Source organism: Neofelis nebulosa, chromosome 4 (assembly GCF_028018385.1).
Source record: "Neofelis nebulosa isolate mNeoNeb1 chromosome 4, mNeoNeb1.pri, whole genome shotgun sequence".
Taxonomy (NCBI): domain Eukaryota; kingdom Metazoa; phylum Chordata; class Mammalia; order Carnivora; family Felidae; genus Neofelis; species Neofelis nebulosa.
This window is the reverse complement of record NC_080785.1, coordinates 163114016-163132108: the sequence shown is the minus strand read 5'-3', so window position 1 is coordinate 163132108 and position 18093 is coordinate 163114016. Positions and strand designations below refer to the sequence as shown.

Here is an 18093-nt window from a genome sequence, read left to right as displayed (position 1 = left end):
GCTAGGGCATCACAATGGAATTGCTAAAGGTTTGGGCTCTATTATATTAGCTTCTCCCAATGGAAGACAAATACAGACAGAGAAGCAGGGACAAAGAGCTGAGCATGGGGACTCAGGGCCACAATGATACCTGGCGTGGCCCAAGGGCCTTTCCTTCTGGTATGGGAGTGGTGAGTCTGAGGTGAAATCATTTGGGACTGAATTCCCTCACTTCTCATTAAATAAATGGCTGTTTTGATTGTCTGTTTCTGGAGACTCCCCACCCCCTCTCAAGGGTCAGAGAGGTGATCTTTTCTGCTGTGTCTACCCACGGGGAGCAGAGTTGGAGCCACATGGAGGATCCATGCCACCCCACCTAGCATACACGTCCTTCAGCCACAGTCCTCAGTCCCCACTGGGACTTTCTCTTCCTAAGGGAACATCTCACTCCACCTCTGGTTCTGTACAAATCTAAGGATCAAGAAACATCTTTGGTCAAGTCTTGTTTGTCCAGAGCAAGGTTCTCCAAGGTTCCCAGGGATGCCTACAGACTACTTTCTGGAAGAAAAATCAAAGCAGTGGAGAGAAGGGGGAGAGAGGGTGAGAGGGGGGCCAGCTTTCCAAAGGCCACCAGAGTGACAGCGCAATGATCTTGACCACATTCAGACCTAAACGGGCACATGACCCCCATTGTGTCTTGAGAGAGCGAGCCTGAGGTCAGGAGTGTCTGGATGACTGGTGTGTCAGGACCTTCACAGAACCCTGTGACCTACTTTGCACTCAGCCTTGCAGATGCCCTCTTGTTCACTTGGAATTCAGCATAAAAATATTTTTTGAGCACCTTCAATAGGTATTGATCACATACATGATAGAGCAGTAAACAAGACAAGGACCCTGTCCTTATGGAATTGCCTTCTAGTTGTAGATGGCGTTATGCATGGAGACAAAGGATAAACAAATTAACTGCTTTTTTTTTTTTGAGAGACAGAGAGTAAGCAGGGGAGGGGCAAAGAGAGAGAGGGGGAGAGAGAGAAAATCGAAAGCAGGCTCCATGCTGTCACTGTAGAGCTTGACGCGGAGCTTGAACCCATGCACCTTGAGATCATGATCTGAGCCAAAACCAAGAATCAGACAACCAACTGAGCCATCCAGGGGCCCCACAAATTAACAGTTTAATAGATAATGACTCATCTGATTAAAATAAAACAGGGTTATGTGCTGGAGGATGCCTGGGGGCTTCTCAGAGGAAGTGACATTTGGAGCTAAGATTCAAATGATGAGAAGTGCCAACCATGCAAAAGATTCGGGGGAGAAAAGCATATCTGGCACTCGTGGGAGAGGAAAGAACATGTGCAAAGATCCTGAGGCATGAACTCATTTGCCATAATTGAGTCACAGGTCTGTGTTGTGGAAGAATAGTGACCAATGTGGAAAATGGTGTGAGATTGTGTGGTCAAAAATCAAGGCCCGTGTCAGGAGTTAGGGTTTTAACATAAGAGAAATGGGAAAGCACTGGAAGGCTTTATAGCCAACACGATGTGATGTGATGCTCTTTTTTGCTTTTTAAGTTTTCTCTGGCTGCTATGTAGAAAATTCAGGATTTCGGGATATCAACTCATTCCATGCTCCAGTGTCCTTAGATAGAAGATTGGGATTGAATTCATCAAAAACTTGCCAATCGAATAAAAATTCATATTCTTTAGTAAAAAACAGTGACCAGGGGTGCCGGGGTGGTTCAGTTGGCTAAGCGACCAACTTTTTTTTTTAAATGTTTATTTATTTTTGAGAAAGAGAGAGAGTGGGGGGGGGGGAGGGGCAGAGAGAGAGGGAGACACAGAATCTGAAGCAGGCTCCAGGCTCCGAGCTGTCAGCACAGAGCCCAACACGGGGCTCGAACTCGTGAACCGTGAGATCATGACCTGAGCCGAAGTCAGACACTTAACTGACTGAGCCACCCAGGTGCCCTGCAACCAACTTTTTATTTCAGCTCAGGTCACGATCTCAAGGGCATGGGATCAAGCCCCAGTCAGACTTCATGCTGGGCGTGGAGGTTACTTGGGATTCTTGATCCTTCTGCCCCTCCCCTGTTCATTCTCTCTCTCTCTCTCTCTCTCTCTCTCTCTCTCTAAAAAAAAAAAAAACACAGTGATCAAATATTTATTAAATTTCAAACATCCTTTAGTACCACACGCTTCCTAGAGATAGATGGGTGCTATATTCTTCTTTCCCAAAAAGGAACATGAGCAGAGAGAGGTTGAGAGATTTACACACACTCTGCATATAGGGGGTGAAAGATTCAGACTCAAACGTTCATCTCCTCATTCCCATCCCAGGGCTCTGTCCTGCCCCACCAGAGCTAAATGAGTGATCCGTTCAAACTTGCTTCATCCCAGATGGGCAAACAAAGGCAGAACCAATGATTCCTTCTCTCTGGAGTCAGTGAGCTCACCTGCGATTTATGGACATGAGCCCGTCCATAACACAGGGGCCAGTATGGCACTAACATTTCAGATTATAGGATTTTCTACAAGTAGTAGAGTGCCTTTTACAGCCCAGTAAGCATTCTGAGATATGGAAATTTTCATGTGGGGCTATCATGGGATCATCCTTTTAAATGTTTTTTCCAGTATGATGTCATTTATATAAAGGCCCAAAATGGACAAATCAAATTTCGGTGATGGAGGTCAGAATAGCAGTGATCTTTCAGGAGTAATGTAAGATACTTCTGAGGTGCTGGTTATGTTCTATAGCTTAATCTGGTTGGTGGTTACACAAGTATGTCCACTTCATGACATTTTATTGAGCTGAATATACATATGATTTGTTTACCTTTTCTGTTATATTTCAATTAAAACACTTACTTTAAAAATTGCCAGGGGCGCCTGGGTGGCTCATCGGTTAAGTGTCCGACTTCGGCTCAGGTCATGATCTCACACTCTGTGAGTTCGAGCCCCGCGTTGGGCTCTGTGCTGACAGCTCAGAGCCTGGAGCCTGCTTCAGATTCTGTGTCTCCCTCTATCTCTGCCCCTCCCCTGCTCATGCTCTGTCTCTGTCTCAAAAATAAATAAAAACATTTAAAAAAAATTTTTTAATTGCCAGGACGCATCCTTAGTTCAAACCTCTCCTTGTAAGCAACAGAATCATTCTTCCAACACAGATTTGAAGGATAATTTTGATGGCATACCTCGATAATAATAAGATGTGGTTGATAGCAACTATTTTTTAATTTAAATTTTAATTAACATACAGTGCAATATTGGTTTCAGGAGTATGATTCAGTGATCCATCACTTACATCACCCAGTCCTCATCACAAGTGCCCTCCTTAGTACCCATCACCCATCTAGCCCATCCCCCACCTCCCTCCATCACCCATAGTTTGTTCTCTATCGTTAAGAATCTCTTATGGTTTGTTTCCCTCTCTTCTCTTCCTCCCCCACTTCCCATATGTTCATCTGTTTTGTTTCTGAAATTCCACATCTGAGTGAAATCATATGGTATTTGTCTTTCTCTAATGACTTATTCCACTTAGCATAATACATTCTAGCTCCATCCACATCATTGCACATGGCAATATTTCATTATTTTTGATGGCTGAGTAATATTCCATTATATATACCACATCTTTTTAAAATTTTATTTTGTTATTTTGTTATTTTTTTTTTTTTTTTTTGAGAGAGAGACAGACAAAGCATGATTGGCGGGTGCATAGAGAGAGAGGTGCATTGAGTGAGACACTCAACCAACTGAGCTACTCAAGTGCCCCATAAATTTTATTTTGCTTTAATTCAAGTTAGTTAACATACAGTGTAGTATTGGTTTCAGGAGTAGAACCTAGTGATTCATCACTTACATGTGTCACCCAGGACTCATCCCAACAAATGCCCTCTTAAATGCCCATCACCCATTCAGCCCATCCCCACCCCACCTTCCCTCCAGCAACCTTCAGTATGTTCTCTGTATTTAAGAACCTCTTGGGGCACTTGGGTGGCTCAGTTGGTTAAGCGTCCAACTTTGGCTCAGGTCACGATCTCGCAGTCTGTGAGTTCGAGCCCCGCATTGGGCTCTGTGCTGACTGCTCTGAGCCTGGAGCCTGTTTCAGATTCTGTGTCTCCCTCTCTCTCTGACCCTCCCCCGTTCATGCTCTGTCTCTCTCTGTCTCAAAAATAAATAAACATTAAAAAAAATTAAAAAAAAAGAATCTCTTATGGTTTGCCTTCCTCTCTGTTTTTATCTTATTTTTCCTTCCCTTTGCTTATTTTCATGTATTTTGTTTCTTAAATTCCACATACGAGTGAAATCATATGGTATTTTTCTTTCTCTGACTGACTCATTTCAGGTAGTATAATATACTCTGGCTCCACCCATGTGGTTGCAAATGGCAAGATTTCATTCTTTTCATGGATAAATAATATTCCATTGTATATGTATACCACATCTTCTTTATTGATTCATTAGTCAATGGACATTTGGGTTCTTTCCATGATACGGCTATTGTTGATAATGCTGCTATAAACATTCAGGTGCATGTACACCTTTGAATCTGTATTTTTTGTATCCTTTGGGTAAATACCTAGTAGTGCAATTGATGGATTGAAGGGTAGTTCTATTTTTAGTTTCTTGAGGAACCTCCATACCGTTCTCCAGAGTGGCTGCACCAGTGGATAGCAACTGATTTTGTAACAGGACAACACATGTAGACAATTAATAATAAAAATGAACAGGGGCACCTGGGTGGCTCAGTCAGTTAAGTGTCTGGCTCGTTTTCGGCTCAGGTCACAATCTCACTGTTCATGAGATCAAGCCTCCCTGTGGTAAGAGTGCAGAGCCTGCTTGGGATTCTCTCTCCCTCTCTCTCTCTACCCTTCCCCTGCTCGTTCATGCTCTCACTCTTTCTCTCTCTCTTTCTCTCAAAATAAATAAACATTTTTAAAAAGTAGTAAAAATGAACATGCGTCAATTTTAGAAGCCACACAACTGCTCTCCACTAACATACCACACAGATATTCACACTTGTACAGTATGGAGCAAAAACACTGATTTCCATTGGATTGTCGTAATAAGAAACTGATAAAATGATCTCTCTCCCTCAGGTAATGCCATATGTCAGTTAAAGTGTTTGAAGTAGATGAATGGAGTTTACAAAGACACGTAAAACACAGGGTTGTGGTAAATGAATAAGATTACGGGGAAATATGTGTAATATACTATTTAGGTGAACATTAGGTGCTTTTTAGGTAAGATTTTGTGAAACCTGTTTATGGATACATAAATAAATGCTGACATTATGGAGACATTGACAGGAAAATACACCCACCAAACTCTTGGCATGGTAGCTATTGGGAGTAAGATCCACAGAGGAATAGTATCATGCAAGAATACCAAGAAAACTCAAATTTTACTGGTAATAATTTAAATTTGTTTTATGTTTATTTTTGGCAGAGAGAGAGAGAGAGAGAGCATGACCAGGGGAGGGGCAGAGAGAGAGGGAGACACAGAATCCGAGGCAGGCTCCAGGCTCCGAGCTGTCAGCACGGAGCCCGACGCGGGGCTCGAACCCACGAACCGTGAGATCATGACCTGAGTCGAAGTTGGACGCTCAACCGACTGAGCCACCCAGGAGCCCTTTACTGGTAATAATTTAAATCTCTATGAGTCCTGAAGCTAATAATCCTGAGTGTTAATACTTTTAATATAGGTAGTAGATATTAATGAGAGTCATAATAGGTAATATTAATGAAAAATTTCTAAGTGCCAAGCACTATCTCAGGCAGTTTCTCAACTCTGGATGTTAGGACCTTCAAACACCTCATATGTAGAAATTCTGATTAAATTGGTTCTAGGCTGAAGCTGGTGGCAGTAAATGTTATTTTTTATTTTTTTTTCTAATGTTTATTTTTGAGAGAGAGACAGACAGAGTGTGAGCCACGAAGGGGCACAGAGAGAGGAAGACACAGAATCTGAAGCAGGCTCCAGGCTCTGGGCTGTCAGCACAGAGCCCGACGTGGGGCTCGAACCCACAAACTGTGAGGTCATGACCTGAGCCGAAGTCTGGCGCTCAACCGACTGAGCCAGCCAGGCACCCTGCCAGTGGCAGTATATTTACAATATCCACAGGTAGGGTGCCTCGATGGCTCAGTCGGTTGAGCATCTGACTCTTGATTTTGGCTCAGGTTGTGATCTCTCAGTCGTGAGACTGGAGCCCCCAGTCAGGCTCTGCACTGAGCATGGAGCCTGAGATCAAGAGTTGCATGCTCTACTGGGACCAGGTACCAGTCAGGCACCCCTACAATGACTTTTTAGATACAACACCAAAGATACAATTCATCAAAGAAATAATTGATAAGTTGAATTTTATTGAGATTAAAAACTTCTGCCCTGAGAAAGAGAATCCTGAGAGAATCAGAAAATAAGCCACAGACTGGGGAGGGGGAAATTGCAAAAAGCACAACTGACAAAGGACTGCCATCCCAAATATGCAAGGAACTCTTAAAACTCAACAATAAGAGAACAATCTGGTTTAAAATTTGGCCAAAGACCTGAACAGAAATCTCACCAAAGAAGATATGAGCATATGGAAAGATGCTCCACATGATGTGTTATCAAGAAAATGCAAATTAAGATGACAGTGACATATCACTGCATACCTATTAGAATGGTGAAAATCCAGAACACTGACCACACCAAATGCTGACAAGGATATGGAACAAGGAACCTCTCATTCATTGCTGGTGGGGATGCAAAATGGTAAGCCGCTTTGGAAGAGAGTTTGGTGGTTTCTTACAAAACTAAATGTATTCTTACATGATCCAGCAGTTACACTCCTTGGAATTTACCCAAAGGACTGGAAAACTTATATGCACACAAAAGCCTGCACATGGATGTTTGTGGTTTCTTTATTCATAATTCCCAAAAGTTGGAAGCAACCAAGATGTCCTTCAATGGGTGAATGGATAAATAACGTGTGGTGCGTCCAGACAGTGGATTATCATTCAGCACTAAAAAGAAATCAACTATCAAGCCATGAAAAGATGTGGAGGAACTTGGGGGGTGGGGGAGAGAGGAAAGTGGATGATGGGCATTGAGGAGGGCACCTGTTGGGATGAGCACTGGGTGTTGTATGGAAAACAATTTGACAATTAAATTATATTTAATATAAAAAAATAAATAAACTACAATAAAAGAAAAGTGTTTCAGCTTTCACCTGCAGATCATGAAAAATATGGTGGGAATCATTAGCACCATCATAAACTGCATATTGTTACCAGACTAAAAAGTACAAAAAGATGTCCATATTGGGAAAAAGATATAATAAAGGTGCTTGGGTTAGAAAAAGCACATACTCCTCAAGTTCGTAACACTATCCCTTCAGGGAATGCAAAACTGAAAGTGGTTAAACATTTGATAAGAATCAAGCCCCTGAGGTTGCCACAAGGACCTCCAGCAGAGAAGAACATGTATGGCATGTGCCTCAAGAGCACTGGGGAATTAGTAATCGGGTGGCATCTAAACCCTATAGATCAGGAAGCAGTTAAGTCCTATTGCCAGAGAAATTTCATTTTTAAAAATGTAAATCATTTTTATTTAAATATAGTGTGAGGGGTGCCCGGGTGGCTCAGTCGGTTAAGTGTGTGACTTCAGCTCAGGTCATGATCTCACATTTCATGGGTTCAGTCTCTCTCTCTCTCTGCCTCTCTCTCTGCCCCTCCCCTGCTCTCTCTCCCTCTCTCTCTCTCTCTCAAAATTAAACATTAAAAATTTTTTAAGTGGTTAACATGGCAGATTTTATGTGTATTTTACCACAAGTTAAAAAAATCCGTTGTTTATACACAAACCTTTATTTCCTTGTTGATATTACATTTCAACATTTTTATAACTGAGTGTATCGTCCTGTGTGTATGTTGCAGACCATCTCATTACTACAACAGATTCGTTCAGTTTGAGTGATTTTCTTAATGCACCAATGTAACATGATAATGTCTTCATAAGAATTAAAGCACAAGTTACAGGGATACCATGTAGATTGTAATTGGGAATTAAATCGAAATATTTCCTTTCCCTTACAGTACAATTCTTTTTTTCTAGTTTAGAAAGTAAGTATGAACGTGTTTTGAATTCCAAATGAAGTATGTTGCAGAGCTGAGTGGAGACGCAGGAAGGTATACAATGAGCACAATGTAAAGAAACAGAGCCTGAAGAAGGTGTGTCCGCATGGATGGCAGTTACAATTTGCTGCGATGGAGCAAAATGAAAAAAGATGTGTTTTGTAAAAACTTTTCAGAAACAATACGGTGGACAAAGTTAAGAGACGTTCTTAGGAAATAATTAATGAATCCGATGAGTTTCCTGTCAAAGGTCAAAACGTTGATTAATTTTGTCACCTGAAATCAGGTGACCAATGTCTAGCAGAAGTTCTTATTTTAACTTGTTTTGTTGGTATTGTGGTAAAATATAATATATACATATATTATGTATGTGACATAAAAGATACCATTTTAACCACTTTTAGTGCAGCTCAGTGACGTTAAGTACATTGACATTGTTGTGCAACAATCCCCCCCCCCATCCACCTCCAGAACTTTCTCATCTTCTCCAACCAAAACTCGGTCTCCATTAAACACTAACTCCCCCAACCCCTGTCCCAACCCTGGCTCCCACCATCTGCTTTCTGTCTCTCTGAATATGACTACCCTGGGGACTTGGTGTAAGCTGAAGGATACAATATCTGTCCTTTCTTGAGTGGTCTGTTTCACTCAGCACAATGTCTTCAAGGTTCATCCATGTTGTAGTATGTGTCAGGATTTCCTTCCTGTTTTAGGCTGAGTAATATTCCTTGTATGTATACACATTCATCGGTCTATGGACTCTTGGGTGGCTTTCACCTCTTGGCTATGCAAATAGTGCTGCCATGAACATGGGTGTACAACCAACAGAAGTTTTAAAGCCATTCCCCACCCCTCCCACCGATCTGAGCTTGTAGCTTTGGTCAGCTATATATATAGCTCAGAATCTTACACACAAAATAAGGAGAAAGACTTTTAGACAAATAAAACAGAAAAAACATATTTTTTCAGTTATCAAAGTTTTGCTAGGAAATTATCAGGAAAAGACAAAAAGGATATTTTTACCGTGAAAGGTTCAACTAAGGCACTAAACAATTGCCCACAGACTAAAGACCTTTCTTAGAGTATCAGAGAAAATTTCTTCAAAATCTGAAAAACTGCAAATATCTTTCTTTAACTGAGACTTGCAGTAGAAGAGACCCTGTCCAATTAATGTTTTGATACACTTTGTCTCAAAGAATTTCTAAATTTATTAAGGAATGTGTTCAATTCATAGCTTTAAAAATATGAATTCCTGGGGCGCCTGGGTGGCTCAGTTGGTTGAGCGTCTGACTTCAGCTCAGGTCACTATCTCACCGTCCATGAGTTCGAGCCCCGCGTCGGGCTCTGGGCTGATGGCTCAGAGCCTGGAGCCTGCTTCCGATTCTGTGTCTCCCTCTCTCTCTGCCCCTCCCCCGTTCATGCTCTGTCTCTCTCTGTCTCAAAAATAAATAAATGTTAAAAAAAATATATATGAATTCCTGGCATAGGTTTTTTTGAATCTTGCCATAGTGAAGTTACTGCTCTCTAAGACTATTTACTAAAAGGGATGAAGATATTTCCTATATGGTATTTGAAGTCTTGTACTTATGGTTCCAACAGCTGTTCGATTATACCACTGAGATTACATGTTTGTTAAATTTCATATATATGTGTGTGTGTGTGTGTGTGTGTGTGTGTGTGTGTATGGTAGCAAGCTATGATTTTAATACTTGGGGACAGGCAATTGCTTTTGCTTACTAAAGTTGTGTTAATAACACTTCGGACTTTGATTTCACCACTCCAGTTTTAATTTACCCAACTAATTAAAAGTGATACATTTCACTTGCAATTACAATTCCTGACAGAGCATTCTGCACTCAAGAGGTCAGTTTTCTCACTGCCCTAGCCTCAGTACAAACAGACTCATCTCCACCACCCCACCAAATCACTTTCTATTGTATTTCCATGTCAATAAGTCCAAAGGACATTGTGCAGCCTTTATTACTCGACCTAGTATCATCATTTCACACGGTTCGCCCTCCCTCTCTTGAAACAGGACTTTGTTTATCTACACAGCATGTTCAACACCGTGTAGCCTACACAGTCACAACGTGGTCACAAGGGATTCACTGAGACAGATGCATGTCTCTTTCCTTCTGTGTTACTTTGAGACCCTAAGTGCTGTGGCTATGGGGGAATGGGTCTTTGCAGCAGGGACACATTCCTGAGGGGGAACGCTTTGCCTCAAAGCCAAAGCCATAGTGATGAAACATCCTCCAAGAAGGAGGAGGCCCATGGAGGCAGAGAGATCCATCTGGCTCCAAAACTGCCTTCCTGGAAACAGAATTAGCACACATGGTTCCGTTGTGCATTTTCTCCCTACCCCAAGGGAGCGGAATGAGTGGAAGAACAGAACATCAGAGGAACAATTTATTTAATGAGGAGTGATGAGAAATCATCCCCCAGGGACTTGAGAAACCATAAATACTTCCCCTAGCACCCTCACCCACAGTGCAGTGACGCCTGACCAGGAGGAGACCACACCTTGCCTCTCTCACAGACATGATTTGGTGACAGGTTCCATCTCCCCGTCATTCTCTGGTAGAGTCTATCTTCAGCATCCAACAGAGGAGAAAGACGTTGCACAAGTATTGCTTTATGCAATGCCAGCCAATTGAGTCACACTGTCCTAGTGAGTACTAGGTATGAAAGGAGGATAAAAATGGGACAGGGGAAGGAGGTAACAGGGTTGATGATGACTCATGGCCCTCTTTATTTTTACCTTCTGGAATTTATCTCTGATTATTTATGTCTTTTTAGATTCCATTGCTGCTATTTCTGTCACCTCCAGCTCTAAGGTGCCCTCATTCTGGAAACTAGTGACTTTCTCAGTGTCACTGGCGTTGACACTCCCTCAAATGGACTCTTAACAGTTTCTAAAGCACCTGCTTGCACCTTCCTTGTTCTCCTCTAGTGCAGTAGTTCTCAAAGTGGGGTTCCTGGAGCAGCAGTGGTATCTTCTGGGAGCTTGTTAGAAATGCATATTCCCAGACCCTGCCCAAGACCTGCTGACAGAAACTCTGGGGGGAGACCCAGAAATCTGCTTTAGTAAGCCCTCCAGGTGATTCTAATGCATGCAGTAATTGGAGAATCTCCACTCCAGCAAGGTATCTCCTTTTCCACCCCACCGCCATCATGGGGTTTCTCCCAGGTTGTATACACTCTGTGATTCATGGAGTAGGTACTGAATGCCCACTCTGGGCCAGGTGTTATCTGTGTCGTCATTGTGACTGTGAATAGATCTGTCTCTTGTTTTTCTTAATGATGGTTTACAGGTACATAAGAAGCTAACGACACTGATTAATTCTAATTGTGTTTAAGTTGACTTTCTTTGGTGTTCTAAGCAGACAATCACATCGGCAGCTGATAGTAACCAGATTTGCTTTTGATTTCCTAATATTATATTTTATTCACTCTTCTGTCTTATGGCATTTCTTTTGAATTATTGAATTATGGAATAATTATTGAATTATTGAATTATTTCTTTTGAACATTTAAACAATGTTAAATCATTATAACAGGAGGCATAATTTCATTTTCCCCTTTTTTTTGTTTCCTTATTTGGGGTTTAATAATGGATCTTGGATTAACACTTGCTTTAACGGCTATTCTTGGGGTTCCTGGGTGGCTCTTGATTTCGGCTCAGGTCATGATCTCATGGTTTGTGAGATCGAGCCCTGTTGCTGTACTGACAGCAAGGAGCCTGCTTGGAAATCTCTTGGGATTCTCTCTCTCTCTCCCTCCCTCTCTCTCTCTCTCTCTCTCTCTCTCAAAATAAATTTAAAAAAAAAATTAACATACCTATTCTTTTTCACCTTTCGGCAGTATTCTTCTATGCCATGTGACTAAAATTTTACTTTGTTCCCTTCCCATCAGTAACGGTTAGATTTTACTAAATGTATTTTGATTTGTTTTGAAGCTATAATTATTTTCTGAGTTATCTAATTCATGCTTCATCTTACTCCTTTTTCAGTTTGTTGCTTCTATAGTCAGTGTGAGATTAGCCTATAGATTTCTTGTTTGTATTACATATGACCATTTTTTGTTTCAACTTTTATCCTACCTCCATACTCTTTGAGTACAAAGCACTGGGGATATGAGGAAAAGCAAATTTTATAACATGTGATCTGAACTTGTGTGATTTAAAATTCGGTGGTGAGAGGGACAGATATTAATCAAATAGTTCCATAAGTAAATGCAAATATATATAGCTATGATCTGTGCAGTGAAGAAAAATGCAGGAAGCTATAAAGGCGTGGATTAGGGGACTATGCCTGGTGGTCAGGGAGGGTTCAGGGAAGGCTCCTCTGAGGAAGTGATGATTCATCCGAGAAATAAGGATAGGAATGATCACGGGAAGACAAAGGCCCCAGCAGAGAGGGCAGTACTTACACAGGCTTACATGTACTTACATGGCTGGGGAAAGAATCGCAGCATTTTTAGAATTCCCAAGAAGGCAAAAGTGTTGGTTCTTCAGGAGTGAAAGGCCAGTGTGGTGCTTAATAAAACTGGGAATTCAGAAGGAACCAGCATATGCAGGCATGCCTGGAAAAGAAAGAAAATCTCAGACCAGCCTCCCTTGTGGGCACAGAGGCAGACATCCTCAGATGAAAGCACCTTCCAGAGAAGATTTGTGTTTGCTTCTGCCTGAGACCCAGAATACAATTCACTCAGGACCACTTCAGACTGATCCCTCTGACTGAGGTTTCTAGGGAGGGTGAAGTGTAGTGTTAGAAGTCTGACTCTTTCCTGACAGCACCGTATGGATGGATTCTCTTCCTTTTTTTTTCCCACTCGGCATTGTGTGAAAATGCTACTTTTTAACTTTTAATTGTGACCTCCTTTCAGATTTACAGAAAAGTCGACAGAACAATATAAATAGCTCCTATGTATATCCTTTACCAGATCCCCCCAAAGTTAAATTTTGCTATCTTTACTTTTTACTTCATCCACTTTTCTCTCTGCCTTTGTCTTCATGTGTGCATGTGTCTTCAGAGCCATTTGTGAGTAAGGTGCACTACAAGTGTGGTACCTCTTTACCACTAGCTCTTTGGTTATTTCCTAAAATCAAAGATATTTTCTTCACATAGCCACGGCACAATGATCAAAATCAAGATAGTTGCATTAATCTAATGCTACTCTCAAATTTACAGAATGTTGACAGTTACAACTTTTGATGGTTATCCTAAGAATGTCATCTGTAGCAAAAGAAAATCCAAGATCATGCATTTCATTCGGTTGTCATGTCGCTCCCTTTCTTTTTAAGTTTATGTATTTATTTCGAGAGAGGAGAGGGACAGAGAGAGAGGGAGAGAGAGAGAATCCCAAGCAGGCCCCACACTGGAGCCCAACTTGGGGTTTGAACTCACAAACCATGAGATCATGACCTGAGCAGAAATCAAGAGTCAGATGCTTAACCTACTGAGCCACTCAGGCACCCAGGTTGACATGTCTCTTAAACTTCCTTTAATCAGGAACTGTTCCTAGACTCTCTTTGTATTTGATGACACTGGCATTTTTGAAGGGCACGGGTCAGAAACTGTGTAGAATGTCTCTCAATTTGGGTTTGTCTGATGCTTCCTAGTCTTTAGATTGAAGTCCTACATCTTTGGGAGGAATCCCACAGAAGTAACGTTGGGTCCTTTCCGGTACCTCCTACCAGGAGGTATGTGATATTGCTGTGTCCTATTTTGAAGCTCCATGACCATATGACAGGACTATTATAAAATGGATGCTTATGGGGCGCCTGGCTGGCTCAGCTGGCAGAGCACATGAGTCTTGATCTCAGGGTTGCAAATTCGAGCCTCACGTTAGATATAGAGATTACTTAAAAAGTAATAAAATATTTAAAAAGAAATCATTTTAAAAAATAAAATAGATTGGATGTTTGAGGAGCCTGGGTGGCTCAGTCGGTTGAGTGTCTGACTTCAGCTCAGGTCATGATCTCACGGTTCCTGAGTTCGAGCCCCACGTCGGGCTCTGTGCTGACAGCTCAGAGCCTGGAGCCTGCTTTGGATTCTGTGTCTCCCTCTCTCTCTGCCACTCCTCCACTCACGTTCTATCTCTCTCTGTCTCTCAAAAATAGATAAACATTTAAAAAATTTAAAAAAAAAGAATGGATGCTCAAGATAGGTGATTGGGAATTCTAGACCCTATTCTGTAGGATTCCATTTTGGTTGTGTTATAAAATGGATTTTTTTTTAATATAGTTGACACACATAATATGGATTTTTAAAGGCTTTTTTTAAAGGTTTTTATTTAAATTCCAGTTAGTTAACATACAGTGTAATATTAGTTTCAGTTAAAGAATTTACTAATTTAACACTTACATACAATACCTGGTGCTCATCACAAGTGGGTGCCTTAATCCCCATCATCTAGTTCACCCATTCCCGCCCCTCACCTCCCTTCTGGCAACCCTCAGTTTGTTCTCTATAGTTAAGAGTCTGTTTCTTGGTTTGTCTCTCTCTCTCTTTTTTTTCCCTTTGCTCATTTGTTTTGTTTCTTAAATTCCACATATGAGTGAAACCATATGGTATTTGTCTTTCTCTGACTGACTTATGTCGCTTAAGAAGGGTGGTTGCCATAAGAAACTCCATGTTTTTGGGTTTCACTTATAAGTGAATGGAGACCCATTTAGACAGAATGACTGACTTCATAAATGACTTGAGCGAAAGCCATGGTCAACATTTTCATTACATGGAGGGTGCTGGTTTCCTACTAATCGACGTTGCTCTTGTGTCTTCCTTCATAGATATATCAGGTACATGGAAGCAGGAAACCAAACAGGAATTTTAGAGTTCATCCTCCTTGGGTTCTCTGAGGATCCAGAACTGCAGCCCTTCATATCTGGGCTGTTCCTGTCCATGTTCCTGATCACTGTGCTCGGGAACCTGCTCATCATCCTGGCCATCTGCTCTGACCCCCACCTCCACACACCCATGTACTTCTTCCTCTCCAACTTGTCCTTGGTCGACATCAGTTTCAGCTCCACCATCGTGCCCAGGATGCTGGTGAGCATCCACACAGAGAACAAAGCCATCTCTTATATGGACTGCCTCACTCAGGTCTATTTTTCCATGTTTTTTCCTATCCTGGACACTCTCCTCCTGACTGTGATGGCCTATGACCGGTTTGTGGCCATCTGCCACCCCCTGCACTACATGGTCATCATGAACCCACCCCTCTGTGGCCTGCTGGTTTTTGTTACCTGGTTTATTGGTGTCATGACCTCCCTTCTTCATATCTTTCTGATGATGCATCTGAGATTCTGTGGAGATCTCAAAATTCCACATTTCTTCTGTGAACTGACACAGATTCTCAAGTTGGCCTGCTCTGACACCTTCCTGAACCGCACATTGATATACTTTATGACTGGTGTGCTAGGCGTTTTCCCCCTTGTCGGGATCCTTTTCTCCTACTCACGAATTGCTTCATCCATAAGGAAGATGTCTTCAGCTGGGGGAAGGCAAAAAGCATTTTCCACCTGTGGGTCTCACCTCTCAGTGGTTTCTTTATTTTATGGGACAGGTGTTGGAGTTTACTTCACTTCTGCAGTGACTCACTCCCCCAAGAAAGTCTCAGTGGCCTCGGTGATGTACACTGTGGTCACTCCTATGCTGAACCCCTTCATCTACAGCCTGAGGAACAAGGATGTGAAGGGGGCGCTGGGAAGGCTTCTCAGTAGAGTGGCTTCTTGTCTGTGACGAATCTGCTGGCCCCAAGACTATGAAATTTTATGGATCCTAAGAGCAAAAAGTTTGATTCTGGAGTTTACTCTTGAATCTTACACACCTTTCACCCAATCCTGAAGGATCAATGACTTCTCTCTCCTAGTTTTTACAAATTTTTAAACAACCAATTTCCTCATAATTTATGTGATGATATTTCTGCCCCATCTGTTGTCCCAAAGTTATGTCCTCCACTTTCTTTCTTACTTCCTCACTGGTGAGTTCTAACCTGGATTTGGAGTGTTAACTTCAGCCTTGTTGTCTGAAATGTTGATGGAGAGTGCAGTTGTTCATATTAACTTATTTCTATGTGTTTTATTGTGGGTTTGTGTTGTTCATGTGCATGTATTACCAACAGTGTTTTGGAGTTTTTTTAAACTGGATAAAATATGATTTTAAAACATAATAAAATAAAGTCAATGTTTTAGTGCTTATTATATGGTAAACCTATGTTAGCTGCTCTCTATTTTCTTAAGTATCTTCCTCAATGGAAATGATTACTGTCTCCATTAAAAAAAATTTTTTTTTAGTGTTTATTTTTGAGAGAGACGAAGACAGAATGCGAGTAGGTCAGGGGCAGAGAGAGAGGGAGACACAGAATCTGAAGCAGGCTCCAGGCTCTGAGCTGTCAGCACTGAACCCAGCCTGGGGCTCAAACTCATGAATGGCGAGATCAGGACCTGAGCTGAAGTCGGATGCTCAACCGACTGAGCCACCCAGGCACCCCACTGTCTCCATTTTAGAGGTAAGGAAATTTGAGACTCTAAAGAGCCCAAAGCAACAGAGGGACCAAGTGGCAAAACCAGGATTCAAATCCAGAACTCGGACCCTGAACCCATATTCTTACCTAACAGGCTGCACAGCTTTTCACATGGATTTCAATGTGTACATCTGAATGGTGGATTTTATTGCTTGGTGGACAATATTTCTGGTTATTCTCTCCTTTTGGATATCTAAGAGAATAGCATTTTCTTTCTCCCTTGAAATTAAAGCTGGTAATATGTTTTCATGTGTCTAATAAAATGTGAGTGGAAGTGTGATGTGTCCCTTTCCGTTAAAACAAAATAAGAGCTGGCACATTATTCTTTGTACTCCCTCTTCCCTTGATATGGCTGTTGTGGAGTGAAGTGATCATCCAAAGAGTCTAGAAAGCTGGCCAATAGGCAGAGGACTCCCCTGGATTGTTGCCCAAGTTGGTAGACACTTTTCATGAACAGGAAATAAGCTTTTGTTTGATTAAATCAGTAACATTTTAGTTCTATTACATACACTGTTGCTGTGTCAACATCAGCATAGCCGAACCTACTCTGACTGTTATGTATCCCAAGGCTGGAAATCCAAATTTGAGAGTTTACCTACTCTGATGATTTTTACTGTTATGCTAAGAGTAAGTCTGAGATCTCCTTTTTCATTCCTTTGCAATCTTTCCACTTTCTTTTGAGAGCTTTGATGCAATTTTACATTAATACTTATATATACACACACACGTATATACACATACAGAAACATACGTTAATCTATACATGGCCTGCATCCTTGAAAGAGGAGAATTCATTTATTATTGTGCCATAAATGCTCTTTCAATGGGAGATAAGTTCCTCTGAAGTAGAAATCCTGTATATCTTAAAATAAGACTAGTACTGTCCACTGGTAGGACTGTGGAGGTATCACATTGTCTAACTGGACCACTTAAGAATATTGAGTCTAGTTCCCAAAATGGTAATTTGAGGGGCACCTAAATGGCTCAGTTGGTTGAACGACTGACTTCGACTCAGGTCATGATCTTGCAGTCGTTGAGTTCAAGCCCCACATTGGGCTCTTGGCTGTCAGCGCAGAACCCTCTTTGGATCCTCTGCCCCCTCACCCCGCCTCCCACACTTGCGTGCACTCTCTCTTTCTCTCTCTCTCAGATGAATACACATTTAAAAATGGTAATTAGAATAGGGTTTTTAACATAAAATTCCATTCTGTTAGTGTCATAATTCATAATCTCCTTCCAGTTTGATATGTGATATCTCTGATATTGGCATGATATGGGTTGTGATTTTGCATCATGTTGTTAAAATTTTTGTCTATGTATTGTAACAAATATATTTTTCAACAGTTATTTATAATAGTTCAAATATGTATTTTCTTTTTAAAAATGTTTATTTGTTTTGTGAGAAAGAGAGTACGAACAGAGAAGGGACACAGAGAGAGAGAGGGAGAGAGAGAATCCCAAGCTGTCTCCATGCTGTCAGC

At 41.5% G+C, this 18093-nt stretch overlaps 1 protein-coding gene across 1 annotated transcript; it reads left to right on the top strand.

Annotated features, from left to right (window-relative positions):
* The first annotated feature begins 14862 nt into the window (after positions 1–14862).
* Positions 14863–16450, top strand: LOC131511074 (olfactory receptor 7D2). The gene has a single exon (XM_058728910.1). The coding sequence runs from the start codon at positions 14890–14892 to the stop codon at positions 15826–15828; it is 939 nt and encodes a 312-aa protein (XP_058584893.1). The 5' UTR covers positions 14863–14889; the 3' UTR covers positions 15829–16450.
* The last annotated feature ends 1643 nt before the right edge of the window (positions 16451–18093 follow it).